The sequence below is a fragment of the Anarhichas minor genome, unplaced genomic scaffold (assembly GCF_050575085.1).
Source record: "Anarhichas minor isolate MPS153535 unplaced genomic scaffold, ASM5057508v1 ptg000073l, whole genome shotgun sequence".
NCBI lineage: Eukaryota > Metazoa > Chordata > Actinopteri > Perciformes > Anarhichadidae > Anarhichas > Anarhichas minor.
Window position 1 is genome coordinate 9,528,355 of NW_027466519.1, and position 20,104 is coordinate 9,548,458.

At 41.8% G+C, this 20,104-nt stretch overlaps 2 protein-coding genes across 7 annotated transcripts; one reads left to right on the forward strand and one right to left on the reverse strand.

Annotated features, from left to right (window-relative positions):
- Positions 1-1,683: 1,683 nt before the first annotated feature.
- Positions 1,684-7,405, forward strand: ntmt1 (N-terminal Xaa-Pro-Lys N-methyltransferase 1). Its single transcript, XM_076079658.1, has 4 exons — positions 1,684-1,821; positions 2,823-2,982; positions 3,570-3,822; positions 6,452-7,405. Exons 2-4 carry the CDS (start codon positions 2,824-2,826, stop codon positions 6,706-6,708), a joined length of 669 nt encoding a protein of 222 aa, XP_075935773.1. The 5' UTR covers positions 1,684-1,821; position 2,823; the 3' UTR covers positions 6,709-7,405.
- Positions 7,406-7,489: 84 nt separating this feature from the next.
- On the reverse strand, positions 7,490-18,560 carry ndor1 (NADPH dependent diflavin oxidoreductase 1). 6 transcript variants are annotated; one of them, XR_012947843.1, is made up of 16 exons: positions 18,457-18,560; positions 17,241-17,380; positions 17,006-17,083; positions 16,646-16,743; positions 16,474-16,572; positions 15,947-16,048; positions 15,619-15,822; positions 13,871-13,998; positions 12,966-13,177; positions 12,535-12,642; positions 12,275-12,389; positions 9,502-9,648; positions 9,266-9,384; positions 8,491-8,517; positions 8,224-8,352; positions 7,912-8,052 (listed from the first exon to the last, which is right to left on the reverse strand). XR_012947843.1 is itself a non-coding variant. In XM_076079653.1 (15 exons), exons 2-15 carry the CDS (start codon positions 17,373-17,375, stop codon positions 7,908-7,910), a joined length of 1,785 nt encoding a protein of 594 aa, XP_075935768.1. In that variant the 5' UTR covers positions 17,376-17,380; positions 18,457-18,560; the 3' UTR covers positions 7,490-7,907. The 6 variants fall into 6 exon arrangements, 4 of the variants coding, with proteins under 4 accessions (XP_075935768.1, XP_075935771.1, XP_075935769.1 ...); XR_012947844.1 differs by having other exon boundaries at positions 7,918-8,052; positions 8,220-8,352; XM_076079653.1 differs by lacking the exon at positions 8,224-8,352 and having other exon boundaries at positions 7,490-8,052; positions 8,423-8,517.
- Positions 18,561-20,104: the final 1,544 nt, after the last annotated feature.

Consider the following 20,104-nt stretch of genomic DNA (forward strand, 5'->3'; position numbering starts at 1 on the left):
ACAAACTCCATCCTCCTTTCTTTGTTGACAAAGAGTTTAATGCCACGGTTAAATCCCAACTCACAAATCTGTTTCTCCTCCTTCAGCCATTGAGCGTTAAAAAAAAAAAAATCTACACCAAGCAAAATGCAAAAAAAGTCATAATTTATTCCATATCTTTCAATTTGAACTCTTACTACTCCGACTAAGCCTCTGCTTAAGTTTCGGTTTCCAATAGTCACGTGCTCGCCCACTGACCAATCACAGCACACGCTGCACCTTACTGCAGAGCTGCACCTGAAAACTGAGCTGCACGTTAATGCTGATATACTTGTAGGCCGGCTAGCAGGCTCTGACACGTCAAAGAATACGCCCAACATGTCAAACTAAAGATCTGATTGGTTGAAGACTATGACAATCAACAATATCGTCCCCATTCACTTAAACTGCAAAGGCTCTCTAGCGGCATCGAGCCTCTCTCCTTACATAGAGACATAGAGGCTGAAGCTGATTGGATAAAAGCTCTCCTTAACACAAGCTGTGCTGGAAGCAGAGCAACAGAGGAAGACTGTGCAATGAGAAAATAAGATAATGGGAAAAATAATTAGAATACATGTAGTGTATTTGTGAAAAATTATTAAATAATAAAATATCTATAACTTTGTGATTCTGTTTAGGCCAGCAGAGAAGGCTTAGCTGGCCCTGACGGCCCACCACTGCTGAGGGTATGGCATGACTTCATCTGACAGAACACTGCTCTGACAAAGTTCTCAAAGCAGGACAGGTCACAAGTGGATCATTCATGGCTCAATACCGCACTGCCCCCTTGTGCTTTATTTGCTGCACTGCAGCTCTTTGTAAGAGAAGGCCCCACGAGTTTAACCCACTGCAGAGCATGTCAACATTTGTCCCACTCTCAAAGGTACACACATTCAAACAGAAGTTGGTCAGAAGAACAGTCTCACACTGCTGGTGAGGCCTTCTTCACAGCATACATCCTCACTCGCCATAGAAGAAGAAGGTGTTAGTATTCAAGGGTCACAGTAAACAGTGCGCCAGTATCAACAACACCAGGACCCTGAAAATAAAGCAGCTAAAGGGAAATCAGACATTATTCATTTGATTATATATGTCAGTGTGACAAGTGAATTGTTCTTAATACTACAAGTGTGCTTTCCTCTCTCCGTGCACCTTTTTTTTCTAAGCAAAACAAATAAACAGATTCATTTTTCTTTGGCTTTGCGGAGAAGCTTTTAAAACACAATTCAGACCTCCATGTTGAGAGGTGTTTATAGAAATGACCATCAAACAGTTGAGTAAGTACAAACTATAACTTGTCATCACAATCTCAGTATTTCTCAAATCCACTCCTTAAACCCAGAGTATGAGTTTTAATTGTAATCTTGTTTCAGCAAAAGTTAAGTGACACTTCCTCTCCTAAACTATAAATTAACCCCTTGAGTATAAACATTTGAATGATTCTTTGACTACATACTAGCGTTGGTCTCCATGTATATATTAAATCCTTATTTTTCCATTCCATTTCATAGCATGCTTTAATTACATTGACCTTTGTATACATTCAAATGTAGTTTATTCGACTAATCAATTCTTTGATGTTTTCCAGATGAAGTCGTGAATATGATAACAACGTGTAAGAAGACATGAGTGAAGTCGGCCAGTAGGGGCGCTGTTGTCACGTCTTCTCCCGGGAACCAAATAAGGAAATGACGTGTTGCACGTTCACAGCCATGGAGCCGAGTCTCAAATAGAAAGGAAGCAGTGACACCGGACCGGGCCATTGAGAGGGAGAGGAGGGTGAGGGAGCTGAAACGAGACGAGGTAAGTGTTGTTATCAAGAGTTTAGTCTGTTCCCCTGGAAACAGAGCTGTCACCGGCTAGCTAGCTGCTTGGCTAAAACTACAACATCTAAAAGTTAGCACGTGCTGGGCCTGATGATGTCACTTAACGTTACGTTGTAGTGAACAGTATGAAAGTTAATTTAGAAACTGTTATCTATTTGAAACTCAAAGTGTTTCATGATGAAAATATGTTATTATTAACGAATAGCTTTTAAAAAATGAGTTCAATGTCTCTTATTGTAAAGGTTCCGCTCTATTTACAACTTTACCTCTCCACGTGCAAGTGGCCATGACGTCGGCTCCAAGCTCGCGCTGTAATAGCAGCCACAGCTCCGTTATTACTAACAGGGCTTTTTCAAATTCTATTTAAGTGTGTGTGAAACACATTGAGCTGCGTCAGTGCTCATAGAAGAGTCACGTTAACGTCATGTACCTGTGTCATGTCGTGGTACTGGGCTCATATGTGGTGTTATAGGCTCTCAGTTGGGGGTGAAGTTTTCTATAGATACCTAATCAAGTTGTGCTTCAACACATGTAGCACGCCTGTTGATTAGCATCTTTGAAATAGTCATTATAAATAGAGCTAGTGGGGCATACTTTCTAGTGTGCATCTCCAGCTTCAGTCTCATACATTCTGCTGCTGAGCCTCAGAGGAAAAGTATGCACTCTGTCCTGGTCACAAGATGAGGCTGATGGGTGCTGACAGCTGGTGTGTGTGTCGAGAGAGCGAGGGGGCGGGGGGGAAGAAATGTGTGTGTATATAAACACACGGTGGGCTTTACATAAATAAAATATGAAGAAAAGATGGTACAAATTACAAAAGATAGTAATAAAACAGAGCGTAATATAATGCAGGTAAGGCACCAGACTGTTCATATTTTTAGTTCCAGAAGCCTTGGACTGTATTTTTGTACAGCTTATGAGTAGTAGTTAGTGGAGCTTTTTCTCTGAGTGAACTGTGTCATCTGTGTACTTTGACAGGATGGGTGACATAGCAGAAGGTGAGACAAGCTTCTACTCCAATGCAGAGGACTACTGGAAGGAGGTCCCCCCCACAGTGGATGGCATGCTGGGGGGCTACGGCAGCATCTCCAACATCGACATCAATGGATCCAAGGCTTTCCTGCACAAGTTCCTTGGTGTAAGAAACTTTCTAAGATGTCTGACAGTGAATTACCAATTTCATCACAAACATCACAGTTCGGTTCGGATCACGGTTCTTGAGTCACGGTTCGGATCATTTTTTGGATCAGCAAAGAAAAGGGGAGGAGACAAATATAACTTTGCTTTCTATTTATTAATTAAAGAACTTCAAGAACACTTAAAGAAAAGAACTTTGGGCTATAGTCTTACATAACAACAAAAACATTGAAGATGTCCAATGTGAAACAAAATGAAATAAATAACAAATAAAAATAAAACATTCAAGAATACTCAATTCTGTTAAGTTTAAGTGCAACATGAGGTATGTTGATACCCTCGTCTTTGATCAATACTGAAAGAAAGAAACAGCCAGTGAGCTAGCTTCCACTGTTTCAACTGAACTGAACTGCTCGGCAACAACTTGGGTCTATGTTTACTTCCTGTCAGGTTATGTCATTCAAATACACTGTAATAATGTAAAAAACTAAATTAATCTGAACCTCGAAACAATCGCGGATCGAGCCGTGATCCGTTACACCACTAATCTGCACTAATTTGCAATCTCGTGTGTTTTTGCTGTTGAAGGAAGGGAATGGGAAGACGGGCACGGACTGCGCTCTGGACTGTGGAGCAGGCATCGGGAGGATCACCAAACGTCTCCTGCTGCCTCTGTTCAAGACGGTGGACCTGGTGGACGTGACGCAGGAGTTTCTAGACAAAGCCAGGACGTACCTGGGAGAGGAGGGCAAGAGGGTGGGGAAGTACCTCTGCAGCGGCCTGCAGGACCTCGTACCGGAGAGTGAACGCTATGATGTCATCTGGATCCAGTGGGTCATTGGTGAGTCTGTCACAATGGCTGCCATCAGTAAGCAATGGTGAAAGTCATCTGAGATAACAGGCATAGCACATTTTCTGTCTTGTCGGGGATCTACTTCACCCTGTGGCGGTAATATTTTTTCATCGGATGGCAAAGGCATGTCCCACCCCACTCTGCCTATCCTAACCAATCTCATTCCTCATCACCTAACCAACCCAACCAAAAAAGGCACTAGCCAATCAGAGGCAGAGTAGGACGGGTCATGGCTTTTGTGGCCACCCTGACTCCTAACATCTTCCTGTCTGCTCTGTGACTGCGTCGTGCAGCACACTTGAAATAACTTGTAGCTGCTTCAGGCAGCTAGCTACACTTCCAGTCCCCGTGGAACAAAACCGACGATGCAGCCCTCGCAGTACGTTTCACTATCTATATATAAAATTTAGATGTATAACATTTGGTAAACAGATGTATCACATGTAGACTGACAAAAAAGCCCCCGGAGCTCTAAGCTCTAAACCCAACCGGAAGTCAGCCATTTTGAATTTAGTGGAAAAAAAACACATTTTTGCGAACTCCTACACGCTGGCTCCGATTTCTACGAAATTTGCTGTGGATCATAAGTGGATCTAGATCATCAAAAGTTATCAAAATCTTTTTGATATCTCTTTGCGTTTACAAGATATGGACCAATACACTTCTTAGGTGCGTTGCAAAATATCAATACACATAACTTCTCAACCATTTGTTCTAAATTCCCAAAATATTCAGCATATGTGCACATCGCATCCAGTAACATACCCTGAGAATTGTTTTGCATTCGACCACTAGGGGGCGCTACAGTAAACCCGCAAAGCCTACTGGCTAAAGGAAATGTCTGATGTAACTCAGCTGGACTTGTTCCAAACTTCACATGCTTGATAACACTCATGGCCTGAGGATATCTACAAGCTAATTTTCCCTAATACTTACAGCGCCACCTGCTGGCAAAAGGAAATCTGCGTTTTTTGACAAACACCATCCGATTTACATGACTTTTACACAATGTGGTTTACGCGTGACACAGAGCAACATAATGCATGTTTGCACGCGTTCTGTAGCGCCAGGCAGTGGATACAGGAAGCATCAGACTATTTGCAAAGCATCATTTCCAGCATCAGGCGGTCCATGCGGGATTAAAAACGTCTCGCTGTCGGACGCGCCGTCCGACGGTTGCGGACGTTCTCAGACGCGCAGGCCGGAGTCCCGCCGGCACCCCCGACGCGCTGCAGATTGCGAGGGCCCGTTTAATTTACTTTGGGTTGCCGCAACATATCCTTTATTTTTTTGTAGCGTAGTTTAAGACACACACACACACGTAGCTCTTCTATTGATCCATCTACTGGAATATCGCTGGACAACAAACCTGAGTGACCTGATTGGACGTAACTTTAGCTAAACCTTGTTGGTGATAGAAATGTCTTAAAAGAAATGAAGAAGGAAGCCATACCACCTACGTATCCTTGCAGTATTCTTGTTGCGCTTGCTCAAACGTAGTTAGATATGAGTAGGGTTAAGGCAGAAGTGATGCAAAAGCACTCCATCAGGGGTCTATGGACAACAGTGGTGCGCCGTCAGGGCCAGCTAAGCCTTCTCTGCTGGCCTAAACAGAATCACAAAGTTATAAATATTTTATAATTTAATCATTTTTCACAAATAAATCACATGTATTACAATAATTTTTCCCATTATCTTATTTTCTCATTGCACAGCTCCAGTCTTCCTCTGTTGCTTTGCTTCCAGCACAGCTTGTGTTAAGGAGAGCTTTTATCCAATCAGCTTCAGCCTCTATGTCTCTATGTAAGGAGAGAGGCCCGATGACCGCTAGAGAGCCTTTGCAGTTTAAGTGAATGGGGACGATATTGTTGATTGTCATAGTCTTCAACCAATCAGATCTTTAGTTTGACATGTTGGGCGTATTCTTTGACGTGCCGGTGCTGTCTAGGTAGTCTACAACTACGTCAGCATTAACGTGCAGCGTGATTGGTCAGTGGGCGAGCACGTGACTAATGTGAAATTTAAGGAAGCTGGCAGAAGTTAGTTGGAGGAGTAAGAGTTCAAATTGAAAGATATGGAAGAAATTATAATATTTGTAGGGTTTTGCTTGGTGTAGTTTATTTATTTGTATGAACGGTGTTCCTGGCTGAGAGCGTTGCACATTTTATGGCTGAATGTGTTTAATTTTAACTGAGCATCTTGGTGTTTGGAGCTATGCTAACCTGAGGACGCCATAGCGCAGGACACTACGGTGCTTTTGAAAACTTTTGGAGAAACCGGAGTGGATCTGCAGATCAACAAACACATTCGCAGGGAAACGGAGCTCCACAACCGCACCGCGGTCCCCCTGCGGCCGGGATCCCACCTCCGCGCAGACCACCGGCTGGCACGCCCACGGACCGGCGAAATACAACTGGGGAGGCTATTGTGTTAATTACGTTGATTTGACTATGCATTGTCCGTTAATGACGCAGCGTCCCGTCATGCTCGGATTCATGTATCTGCACAGTAGCTGTTCAAGTGTAGTAGGACAGCACAGAAGGCCCAGGCATAAAATGCACGGCCCACCACTGATGGACAATAAATATAAAACCTTTCTCCTGATTTTTCCCTTCAGGCCACCTGACAGACGCCCACCTGGTGGACTTCCTGCAGCGTTGCCAGAAAGCCCTGCGGCCTAACGGCCTCATCATCATCAAGGACAATGTGTCGTATGAGGGCGTGGTCCCCGATGAGGTAGACAGCAGCGTCTGCCGAGACCTGGAAATAGTTCATAGTCTGGTGAGCAGAGCAGGCCTCCGCATCCTCCACGAAGAGCAACAAACGAACTTCCCAAAGGAGATCTACCAAGTCCACACACTGGCTCTCAGATAGGACCTCCTCCATGGGACAGTTACACAGAGTATACACAGTATTTCTAATCAGGGATCAATTTATTATCTGTGAAATGATCTGCAGTGCGTGTTCATGGAGTGTGTAGCTAACGCCATAAATCAGTCTTCTGCTCTGTGGTAATTGCTGAGTCATCTTGTCTGCTCTACCAGGTCTAAAGGTACGGCCACATAACACTTCTGTCTTACGAATAGTTGCTAAGTCTCCAGTTCAAGATGGTCAAATTCAAGCATGCATTTCCTGTCAGTGTGATGTCGAGCAGGATCTCGGGTCCAAGTTCAACTGTGTGGATATGCACAGCCAGCCAATAGAAACTGGTAATGGACAAGTCCTAGTGCTGTGTGATCACCAGACTACAAGCCACTGCATCACTCTTACAGTCTGTTTATAGTTTGTCATTGAACAGAAGGCTAATGTTCACTGGATTCAGCTGCATCACTTCCTGGTTCTAATGTCACTGGACGTTTCACAAGCGGAGCATCATCATCGTCTAATCTCACCAAGACACATCAATGTTATGGAGATGTTTTATGGACATTTTACAGCTTATTAAAGACAGATTTGAAGATTCATGTGTTAACAGACTTTGTGGCTGTATTTCACTGTTTTCAATTAGAGATGACTGAATCAACTTTTTTGGGCCTTGAGAACTGTTGATTAAATGAATAATGACAAGCTGCTTCCTGACTGTACACTGCTCTTTGCTATTACAAGAGATGTAAGAGCTCGGTTATTACTCCTTCAGAACCAGGGGGCTAGGGGATGAATGGAGGGGTTTGATTTTATTTGACAAACCTCATGTTGCATAAATTTACATTACAGCATGGCTCCAAAACAAACAAACTCACTCTACTGTTGGTGAAGAGTAAGAGAGACAGACATCAGATGATGGAGAGAGGAGAGAGAGAGACAGACAGATGATGGAGAGAGAGAGAGACATCAGATGATGGAGAGAGAGACAGACAAATTTGGACAAATCTGCAACCCACCTGGGGGTCTCGATCCAGTCTTTGGGAATGACTTCTACAGTACACTGCTGAGGTAATGTCAAAAGGTCTCGAATGAACTTCCATGATCAAATATGCTGACACTTTTATTCCAAATCAGGGATTGTATCATGCAGTCAACATGGTAGCAGCAGCTTAATGTGAACTCTGAAGTAGTGGGTTAAGGGCATGTGATCAAGACCAGGTCTCACTCTGGAACTGGCCTGTCCTCTCCATGGTTGCCAGCATCTGCGAGGCATCCTCGGAGGACACACCTCCCTCCTGCTGGAACATCTCTTTCAGAGCGTCGCACACACTGGTTGGCATCTGTTTAGCATTACTGCATAGGAAAAAAGCAAGGTTGTAAGTCTGCTGCAAGCTGTCAGAGGAGTGTCACTTTGTCACAGGGCTGCCACTATTATTATTAACAGACATTTGTAAACCCCCGTCGTGATAGCCATTAGCCTCCATTGAAATGATTAAGCTGTCGTAATGCCACCTTGGTACCTACTGACATCTGATGGGCAACAGAGTTAAGCCTGGCACTCTGGCAACTGGTGGCACTCCTCTCCTCTGACTACTGGTGGCACTCTTCAGACTACTGGTGGCACTCCTCAGACTACTGGTGGCACTCCTCAGACTACTGGTGGCACTCCTCAGACAACTCAGATGTGAACATAGGAGAGATGGTTTTGGTGCCTTTGACTCACCCAGCAATGTAAAAGCAGGCACGTCTATTGGCAATCAAGTCCCAAAGGAGCTCAGCGTTCTCCCTTACCTGGTCCTGCACATACACCTTTTCCTCCTGAAATACAAAAACACTCAGTTTCCTTATTAGTCAAAAAAATACACACAAATTGTATGTAGTGGCAGAAAACGTCTGGTTGGGTGTTTCCTTTAACCACTATTCCAGTTTTCTCTTGTTTTGACCACATAAAGAGTGCAGGTACAGTACGGCAGCCTTCTTTCCAAAACAATTCTAGAGATTTTATTTTTGCAAAATAAATATTTTATGAAAATAGAGATGCTGACAGTTGTTTCTGTGTCCTTAAATCGTCGCAGATTCCATTAAGCCGCTGAAGTCAATGACTGTATCTGCTAGGGGTGCAACGGGTCATAACACTCACCATTAGGATTGTATCATGCTTTTGAGTCACGGATGACATCAGCACAAGAGAAAAAAAGTGAGCAAATATCACTTAAATAGGAAATATAAAATCCAATCGCCGATGATTCGTATCGCCTGATTCAGATTGTTTTTGTTAAATTTCTTTGGTTACAGCAGCTGGTCTACAAGAATCCAGACAATTTTGGCCAAAAACATGTTTTGTGAGGTCACAGTGACCTTTATGTTTGACCTACAAAATCTATTCAGTTCATCCTTGAGTTCAAGTGGAAGTTTGTGCCAACTTTGAAAAGATTCCCTCCAGGCCTTCCTGAGATAATGTGTTCACAAGAATGCAGCAGACAGATGGATGGACAACCCAATAAAGTAAAAAGACACCGTAGAAGATGTACACTGTGATCATGTGCATAGAGTACTTTTGTCTGACCTGGTCTCTTGAGAAGGCAGTGAAGAGGGTCAGATGTCCAGTCTTCATCATGGCCTCCCACTCTGACCTGAAGTAGAAGTCTTTGGACTCAGAGCGACAGCCAAAGAACAGGACGTTGGCTAAACAGCAGGAAGAAGAGGAGGAGGACGTGTGTCATGTCAAAGCTGTGAAATGATGTGGAGTAATGTCATTTATTTAGAAAATAAGAGACAAAGTCAGAAAGGTAAAGGTCTCACCATTCTTTCCCTCAGCCATCCTTTCTTGTAAAGCCGCCCTGAAGGGAGCCACTCCTGTTCCAGGTCCAACCATTATCACAGGGGTGTCTTTCTCTTTGGGGAACTTCAGACTTCCCTTCTTCACCCACTGAGGCACATACACCTCCCCTACAGCACCGGTTAACAGGACACAACAACAAAAAAATCATTATTATTAATTAATTGTAATGCAATGCAACAGGTAATCAATTTATTTTGCATCAGGAGATTTGTATTCTCCAAGTTATGTAGTGTATCTTATAGACTGAAGGACTTGGTGAGGTGTACTGCATTTAGTTGGCACACAGTTGCTTTCCAAAAGTTAAATTAAAAAAGAAATTCTAAAATAGAAGTGTTTACTATCCAGAGTTGCAGAGAAAACAAGTGTTTCTTTAAAACTGGCTTAGAGATATGTCTTGACTCCTAATTTCTGTGAATACATTAAATCATATTTTCTCCCAGTTTTCTGATCTTGTTGATACCGTTTGTCTGCATGTTTACCTGTTGTCTCTCGATAGATTCTTCTAGATTCTTGATACATTTCCACAGCACTAACTCTCAGTAGTAAAGTCATATTGCCACTCTACTGCTCTTAGTCTTTCCATTTTAAAGAAAAGATGTTCTTACTTCATGACTGCAGTGTGTTCTACATCACGGTTTGTTTGGTTTCTGGGCTAAGCTATCGACTAACACTTCCTGCATACATTTTTCACATTACAAAGTGTCCCATTGGCTAAAAGGGTCAAATCCCTGACTTTCCTGGTCGGCTTTTAAAATGAAACATTTGCAAAAGTGATACCTTTCAATCTGAAAAGTCAGCTTTTTAGAAACCAACATGGGTGAGTTCAAAATTTTGTTCCAAATTTCTCATCTCTTCTCTGATTTTGACATCAGATGGTTTACTACCACAAAACTTCATAGAATAGAGGTAATAGGTTTTAATAAGTCAGTGAGACAGGTATTTGTTGGAGGCAACAGTACGATCTGTGGCTTATTCAGGGATGTTAATGTTGCCAGACTCTTTGTTGTTTGGCGTGGGGCCACATGGTTTTTTGACCACCGCTTATATGTGATGATTTCGTAGAATGATTGTTTCACTTTTCAAGCCTCTGCATATATGCTTCTATTGCCAGAAACACTGTTGGTTTTGTTTTGTGAGTGTGTGCAGTAAATAAAGAGTGTGTGCAGTAAATAAGAGTGTGTGCAGTAAATAAAGAGTGTGTGCAGTAAATAAAGAGTGTGTGCAGTAAATAAAGAGGGTGTGCAGTAAATAAGAGTGTGTGCAGTAAATAAGAGTGTGTGCAGTAAATAAGTGTGTGTGCAGTAAATAAGAGTGTGTGCAGTAAATAAGTGTGTGTGCAGTAAATAAGAGTGTGTGCAGTAAATAAGAGTGTGTGCAGTAAATAAGTGTGTGTGCAGTAAATAAGTGTGTGTGCAGTAAATAAGAGTGTGTGCAGTAAATAAGTGTGTGTGCAGTAAATAAGAGTGTGTGCAGTAAATAAGTGTGTGTGCAGTAAATAAGAGTGTGTGCAGTAAATAAGAGTGTGTGCACTAAATAAGAGTATGTGCACTAAATAAAGAGTGTGTGCACTAAATAAGAGTATGTGCACTAAATAAAGAGTGTGTGCACTAAATAAGAGTGTGAGCATGAATGAGTAGGAGAGTTAGTATTGCTTTTAGTATTCACGTTAAAGAGAGCAGCAGCATGGTGATATGACTGTTTCTGATGAAATCTGTCCTTTGTATTAATGTACATTATGGTTAATTTTCCATTTGAGCTATTATAGAAGTCAATATTTTGTATCCCCCTTAGTGTTATTGTAATATTAGCGATTGCCTTTCATTTGTTTGTTTTAGACAACGCAACTGTTTCTTGTCGTATTGTAGCAGTAATTACTTACAGTAAATGTAGGTTTTTGTTTGTACTCTGTGAGCAAACGGAGTACGAGACATTCTCTTACATCACTCGTATGTGCCACTTAGGAATGGATCGGTTCATACGAGTGTTTTTGCAAGAAGGCCTAATGTGTTGACACATCTATTTCAAAAAGTAGGAAAAGCTGTATAATACTAATACTAATTTTTATTTTTTTTTTGGTGATGTCATTATATTAAACTATTGTTTGTCACATGGACAAGTTATTTATAACTAACATGCTACATATGTGCGTGCGTTCTGGTTTGTATGTTTTCTCCCCCTTCAAATTACAATCCAATAGCCTATCATCATACTTAACGATATAAAGTTGACACTGTCAGGTCCATTCTCCATCCATTGTGTGCGGTCCCTTTAAGAATTAGGATTTGGGAGTGACGCGGATATGAAAGCTAGTTTATCCGTCTTTCCTTTACAAGCAGGAAAATTATTTCTCTCTCTTCATTTGAGCAAAGTTCATATTTGTGTTGTCAAATTTCACAATGACCCTGAAATTCTGTCTCTTGTGTTATCATATACTGAATACAAGCAAAACTACAGAGCAAAATCACACTCTTTCTGATTGAACCAATCTATGAACTGTCTGAAACAATGGATATCCGCGGCACCAAATGGGCACCAAAAAAAATTGCCGTGCGCTACGTGTGCAAACATGCCACTCCCCTTGGGGCTAAGCCCCCCCTTTCTATGAATCCTAGAAACGCCCCTGTTACTAACAGATGACAGGATTGTCTGAAATGAACACACAACATCCAGCCAACCAGATTGAAGTAATCTCTGTAGAGGCAAGATAAAGACTTGTTAAATGTGGTGAGAGACCTTGAGCCGGGTCCAGGGAGGCTAACCAGGTGGAGCAGAGGCCTCTTCTTGGTTTATACATCTTGGTTTTGTAATGAACCACAGCTACCAGGACCTGAAGCCTGTGTGGGTGAGCCTGTGTGGAGAGAAGGCTTTAGAATAAGTCATTTCATTTGTGTCTTTACCACTCAATGGATTTCATTTACAGCTTTGCCTGAGGCATCCAGGTGAAACACAGCATATATTTTCATAGCAGTTAAATAGTTGTCATGAAGGACTACCTGGAGAGAGGAGGCGATGGAGAATGAGCGAGGCTGGATCTCAGGGAATAGATCTAGGAGATAGTCTACTTTGATTTCTGCTGTAGTATGGGGGAAATCTGCCAAGACCTGCAACAGCAAGAGCACATGTTTACAATTTCAAAGCCTTTATGTGCATGATTTGAACATAAAAGACACTGAGGCAGACCGCAATGATCTAATGAATGAGCTGAAAGCAACACTTTAACTACCCATCTACAGCAAGATTGCCAAATTTTTCTACAAACAAAAATATATGCTATAAAAGTAATTTAAAAAGGATGCTGTAATCACATGAAATCGTACACACTGGCTTTAAAATAAGTAAAAAGCTAAATGAAAGGCACATTTTTTTTGACAAGACTGAACTGCCAGCTCCCAGCCCAGCACCGACCCTAACCCCGATCCTTCACCTCCAGCGCTGTGCGTCGGGGCCGGTTGCAGTAGCTATGCAGCTCGTCCTGGCCTGCCGCTGAGCTGAACTCAACCAGCTTCTGCTGCTCCATCTCATTGGTGGCAAAGGTAGACAGCAGCTCAAAGAAGGAGCGGCGAGGCACGGCGGCGATGTCCAGGTAGCTCTCCACCAGGTGGCCGACAGTACACGGCTGAGGAAGCCTGGCTTGAACTGAGAAGACAGTTCATGGTCATTTCACCATCACAGGTCTGTTAAGGCCAAGTCATCATCTTTCTGAAGTAAACCAGGATCTTTATATTACAGTAATAGTGAATCAAATGACGGTGTGTAATGTGAAAGGGGTCAAAACTAAAAACACAGAAACAATTATCAACCAACCTTTTTTTCGTCCTCTTTCAGTTTATTGTTTTGGTTTTATGAACAACTTTACTGTTTGGAATAACTTTACTTTAGCAGGTTCACTGGGAGACAGGGAGTGAGTCCAATGTCATAAAAAGTGGAATTATGAAGAAAAAAAGGACCTTAGGAGTCTTGAAATAAAAGGGACATTGGTAAACAATAAATAAAAGTGCATTTTGAAATACAATAAAAATCTACAATGAAATACTATTGAAGTTGAGTTTTAATAATTTCACATTTGATTGGTTCATTAATACATTTCTATCAATGTATGTATATGATTATTTCATAAAGTTGATTTGCTTACTTCCTATTGAACACTAGACTCAAAAGCAGGTTACAGGGCTGACGATGAGAGAAGTTATTAACTGAGATCACACTGGAATATACTCTCATGTCAAAAGTCATATGTAGGCCTGCTTGTTTTGCGTGATTTTTTGAACCAAAAGTTTTGGATAGTGAAAACACACACACACACACACACACACACACACACACACACACCTGCAGTGTTGTCTGTGGCCCTGAGAGTGAACATGGCCTCTGGATCTAATCTCAGTAGTTGACAGAATTGCTGTACGTCCTCTGGAGTGTTACATGGACGCATCATCACCACATCACCAGCAGCAAACCTACACAGCAATACCACAACGAATGCTCAGTGCAGTGGTTGATGATACTATACCTACAGTTACAGATGGGCTGTAGGGCCATCAATATCCAGCAAACAAAAGAAGTTGAACATGTTGGATTGAGCATTAATATTATCATTCATGTCCAAACACTTGGTTGTTATGTCAGAACCCATATCTCTGTGTGTGTGTGTGTGAGAGAGAGGCCGGACTTTGAATTAGAAATACATTCCTCATGTACATGTCCAAAATATGAAGACAAAAGAATAAAATATTTTCCAATACATTTCCATTTTGGAAAAGCTATACCCGGCTTCAATGACTGTATAATTGATCTAATACATGTATTAAAGCATACTTTATGTTTAACATGTATCCACATATTACTATATTGAGGGACATGTACAGTACATGTTTATTATCTTCATTGATGTCATAGTTATACTAATAACAACTTCAACACAAAACAAGCACAAGCTTATCATCCAAAATGCTGGCATCTGAAGAGCACATTTTGAAAATCTGTACAAAGACATCAAATTAAATCTAATGAATTAATGTCAATGTATTGTGAAAGAAAAACTCCAAACATTCGAAACAATTAAAGACAACAAACCCCTTGATTTCCCAACTACGTGGGAAGAATTGAGCACAGACACGATCTCTCCGGCTAAGGGAAGCTTGCGGCCCAGACAACACTAACAACTAAATGTCAAATGCAGCATCGTATTGCAGTCAGGATGTTTTCCTGACATCTGGTGCAACAGTGTTATCTCCTCCATTCATAAGAGTGGGGACAAATCAGACCGTGGTATCAGCAGTGTCAAGGTCAAACATTCGGTTGTATTCTGAATAAAAGAATACTCGATTTCCTTCATGAACACTTAATCTTCAGAAGAAGTCCAATTGGTTTCCTCCCAAAACACCGACCATGTATATAGCCTTCACACGTTCATTATCAAACACGTACACCAAACATCCAAGGATGAAAGACATTCACTTGTTTCATTGATTCTAAGAAAGCGTTGACTCTATTTGGCGTGAAAGAGTCTATTACAGTCTTCTTCAGTGTGATATGGGAGACATGTCTGATCTGGTGAAATCAATGTATTCAGAAAATACATGTGCTGTTGAAATAGAGAGAAACAAAGTGAATTGTCACCCAGAGAAGAGGTGTTGGTCAGGCTGACTTTATATCATGTGGATATAAATGAAGTGTTGAGTTCTCTCCCTCCTCGATAGAGAGGTGTCTGTTTTATGCTGATGACCTGCTTCTGTCTCCTACTGAACAAGGACTACAGGACTACAACAACAACAGCTGGACAGAGCAGAAAGGTTGATGATGAATTGTCAGAATAAAAGCAGAGACAGATCCTCAGAACAGGCTCAGTGACCACAGGGATGCACTTCCTCCAAAAAGGAAAAATATCAAATATGAAAAACATTGAATGAAATAAGGAACATTTATTTTGGCAAATTGATCTCTGTAATCCCAGATTTCAAAGAGTTTAATGAGCTCTCAAAAATAAAAGGAGACAAGGCAGATCTAGCAGCCCAATATGTATCAACGTGCCACAACCTGAGCACACGCACACCCAAGAGAGACTCAAAGTTACTTACTCAATACTGGATCCTGTGACGTCAAACTCGATGTGCCTCACATCCTGAAAGTGTGACATGTCCGTTACTCTCCTATTGGACACTAGTCTGGCAGGAAAGGGATGGGACTGGGAGGGGGCTGTCTGTTCTGTGGGAATCCTCAGCCTGTCATCCGTCTTCTCTTCTACATCATCCAGGAAGTGGAAAGTGTACGTTGGAGGGAGCCTTCCAAAACAGGTAAGCAAAAAAAACACCGACTAGGATCCAACCCAAAACCCAAATAGGAGTTAATAAAAGGCTTGAAGGAGACAAAAAAATACCTATAACATAACTACAAAATGATACTCACGGTTCATCTTCCCTCAGTGGAATCACGTCAGCCAAAGATGGGTACAGAGCAAACACTTTCTCCCAAAAGCATGTGAGCCACGGGTCAATCACAGCGTCTGACCTGGTTCAAAGAGTTTGAGGTAAGCAAAGGTAGCGTCCACGCTTCCATTCCAGCTGGCAACGTTCGTAACATTCCCCCTTTCCCCCACTGTTCCAGACTCACTCCACTTTGCTGATAAATTGATAAATTGAAGATATTCTAGGCTGAAAATTCAAATGTGCTTTCCTATACTGGAGGGATTTGACTGATTCAGGGGCTGGCCAGATAGTTAGATAGCTAGCTGGCTAATTGGACCATGAATTCATGCTACAGTTACGGAACATAAAAAGGTGGTGAAGAAAGCTGGCTCAGGTCAGCCATTAGCAAAGTTAAATTACAATAGCCGTGTTTCAACCAGCAGAAGGCTGTCGCTATGCCATTTATCTATCAAGATTATTTTCATTCCTAATTAATGAGGTATGCCATGATCCAGACATGTTTCTTACCCCAGGTCGTGTTGGTCATCTGCCAGCCCAACAGGCAGCAGCATACCGGCACCCAGCTGCAGAAGGCGCTTATGAAGCTTCTTGGCCACAAAATTGAACCTACGGGTGAATGTGGTTGACCATGAGTCATTGTGAATGTGTACTGTGAGAACTGTAAACCTGAAATACTGACTTCGGATAGGAGGAGTCCCCCAGGCCCAGTATAGCGCAGTCCAAGCGACTCAGAGAGCCAACGGGCAAAGACTTCTTAAAGACAAACCTCCAGAAGACCTGTGAAGAAAGTGGAGATGGACAGTAGAACATAAGTGAATGTATTTGTCTGGATTTTGACTAATGTAATAGGTCTGGTATAAAAGAAGATCAGAACTAAACTATTGATACAAGATATTTGAAATTGAAAGCATATTCACTCGTCAGGTCAATAGGTAAGCACGTCCATGTTCACCTGCATCTTGTGATTGTTCATCCCCGTTATAGAAACAATTTAAACTAAATGAATCTTACTATACGCCTTTTTGTGCTCTTTTATTACCGTCATATTGTCTGGAGGGTCTCCTTGGCCCGTGGTGGAGCACACAAAAACCACCAGAGACTCTGAGATCAAGTTGGCCTGTTAGATGAGAGGAAACACTCATGAGGGCACAGTGTTTTCATGTAGGCTGTAACAAACATCACAGACCACTGCAGGGATCTGGTGCTGTGACTAGAACAGATCCGAGCAGTAATACATTCCCCATCATTGCCATTCTCGTTACCGACACACTCACCACGTTATAGTTATCCAGAGGCAACACTCGAACCTGCAGTTGCCTTCTCTGGGCCTGTCGTGCAATCCTCTGGGCCGCGTCCTGGGCCGTACCAGTCTGGCTTCCATACAGGACCAGCAGACTGGGCTTTGACATGATGACTGAGACACACAAAGTCACAAAATGCTCTGGAATTTTAGAAGAACGTGGACTTGGAATAGTAAAACGAAAACTGGAAAGGCGCTAAACAAATGAAACATAAAGAGCCTGAGGTGGAACACACAAGAGAACGTAGGTGCTAGTGCAAACAAATAAATAATTAGATATATTACACACAGAGTGGTCTGCATTTCTAAAGGTCACAAATCATAGGGAAACCAACTGAAGTGTGAATAGTCCATAATAACCTATTATTGCATTTTTGTAATCGAAAAAGACTCATCCATCAATAACAAATGAAGGCTTTTGTGTAATAACCACAGAGTAAGTCTTTGATTAAAAGTATCAAGCCGTGTGTACCTTAACTACTGTGTTATATTGCGTATTAGAACAAACAAGACTGTATTTCCTGTGAGAGTTATATCTGTTAAAAGATTACCTTGATTAACTAATACATATTTAAAATTGTCTCGATTCAATAAAAATGATATTTTCTTGATTCATTTGTCAGGTGTGTCTAATGAAGAGGCTGCAAGGACAAACTCAATGTTAGTGAGGAACATGGAGAAGTCTCTCTGAAGCTGTTCTGTGTATTAGATGTTTGAAGCATGAATCAGAGGGGGATTGTCAAAGACATTAGCACTGCACGAGTATGTGCCGTGTCTTCTAGCTGACTCATAACCAATACACGTCTCCCGACATGTAATGGTTGCATGTTTTCACTGTTTCTTCTTGGTTAACCCGTGAGGAACAAACGCCAATAATCGAATAAACTAATACCAATCTTGAATTGGTATGTATAGACCTTTCGACTGTATGCACTTCTCTTACACATCCATGGGCTACACGTTCTCATATATCTGCCATTTCCTACCGTAATTCACGACATTATTTAAGTCAATGTTACTGTCATGCTCCCTGTACTTCACATTACATGACTGAGTGGCTAACGTTCGTTGCTAGCAGGCTATTTAACGCTAGCTGGCGAGGAAATATGGTCAATTATTTTTGTCAGTATTTATATTTTTCCTCTATAAATCACATATATCTTCAAATACTAATGAACCACGATACTTACCGCTGCTGTCTTCGGCACCAATAGCCTTAAACGCTAATAAAATGAACAAATACCTCCACTAGGTAAGGCATGTAGCTCCTCATTCTAAACACCAACGCTTCACTTTACGGCAAGTTGTGATTGGCTCGTGCATTGATGCTACATTTAAAGCCGCACAGAGAAAATCAGAGATTCGTGTTTTCTACATCCCTTTACGGACATCCACCGTCAATGAATGCACATTGGAGAATATTGCTTTCAGGGCTTTCTGCCAGAAAGGGTTTATTTGAGCCCAAATCAGGATTTGTTCCTAAACCTAACCAAGAACATGTTTGGACTGGAGAGGGGTTCACAAGCCTTGACCTCTCTCCTGAAGATATGTGAATGAAAATGGGTTCTATGGTACCCACGACTCTCCTCACTTTATGAGAATCCCATGCATCTATTTGCATGCCGTATAAATGTGTTATTTTCTAATATTCTAGAAATGGTGTATTTTAATATTTCTGCATAGTGGGGTCCCGAAACAGTCTTGAATTGCAAACACTGGGTATGACTAGAAAGCGAAGACTCGTGGATCCAATGAGTATGTGATAAACCATTTCATTGTAGTGAGATCATTTTTTTAAAACTTCACTGTATAAAATGACATGTTTCAACCTCTATGATAAACATAGTCTCATGAAACTTTATAACCACAGGCTGGAGAACGAAGGTATTCAGAGGATGTATCTTGACAACAAGGGTGTTTCTGAGCAGTTTCCACAACAGAAGTAAGTGCCATCCAATCGCTGAAAATGCAATTCTTTCAGAAATCTACAAATGTCAAAAGTTTTTGATACCAAATCACAGCAAGGTTTTTTCTGTGGTGTTCCTTAAGGTCTTGCTGTCTTATCGTGTTGCACAGGAAGGTCACACTAAGCCACTGTATGAAATTGACCACTGTAAAGATGAATGGGAAAACCTATTGGCCCTGATACTGGCAGTACTCAGACCTTTGTGCACTGACAATATGTACCAGCTAATGTTATCTGCACTTGTGAGACCGTTGTCATTTGCTGTATGCATGGTGATGAGAAGCCTTATCCTACTGCTGACTTTAAATTGAAGTGCAAGGACAGACTTGTCTGTTAGATATTGGCTCGTCTGATAATTTCCTGTCTCAGTGGTTTTTGGGTCAGGATCTGCCCGTCCTCTTTGATTTGCTAAACCCAGCACAAAGCTGTCATATTGCTGTAAGCAGACGAGCATTCTCCAACCCTCAGCTTCCAGCTTGATATTGATGTTTACAGTACACCTGAGAGGAGCACTTGGGACACCTGAAGAAAGCGTCCTGGAGCGCCTTCACTCAGCAGGCCTGATGATCAATCCAGCCAAATGTGTCTTTGCTAGAACTAAAGCTGAGTACCTTGTGTTCACCATTGAAGGTGGGGATATTGAACCAGAAGTTCATAAGAATCATGTTCTCTCCCACAATTTGTGAAGCAGCTCAGATCCTTTCTTTGGATGGCTGGCTTCTACTATCGGTTCACACCAAACTGTTCAGTCATGGCTGCTCCACAGACTGACATGACCAGCCTGCGATGCCCCAACCCCAGCAGGTCCAGGAGACATCCTGAGTAAGAACCCAATTTCTCCACTGTCCAGATTTGAATGACAATTTTATCTT

Excerpts from the sequence above, each read along its gene's own strand:
- ntmt1 (XM_076079658.1), top strand. The coding sequence starts at position 2,824 with ATGGGTGACATAGCAGAAGGTGAGACAAGCTTCTACTCCAATGCAGAG. Across the intron at positions 2,983-3,569 it reads TCCTGCACAAGTTCCTTGGT|GAAGGGAATGGGAAGACGGG; the intron begins GTAAGAAACTTT and ends TTGCTGTTGAAG. Across the intron at positions 3,823-6,451 it reads CTGGATCCAGTGGGTCATTG|GCCACCTGACAGACGCCCAC; the intron begins GTGAGTCTGTCA and ends TTTTCCCTTCAG.
- ndor1 (XM_076079653.1), bottom strand. The coding sequence starts at position 17,375 with ATGTCAAAGCCCAGTCTGCTGGTCCTGTATGGAAGCCAGACTGGTACG. Across the intron at positions 16,573-16,645 it reads GGGGACTCCTCCTATCCGAA|GTTCAATTTTGTGGCCAAGA; the intron begins GTCAGTATTTCA and ends ATTCACCCGTAG. Across the intron at positions 12,390-12,534 it reads CCATCGCCTCCTCTCTCCAG|GCTCACCCACACAGGCTTCA; the intron begins GTAGTCCTTCAT and ends CTCTCCACACAG.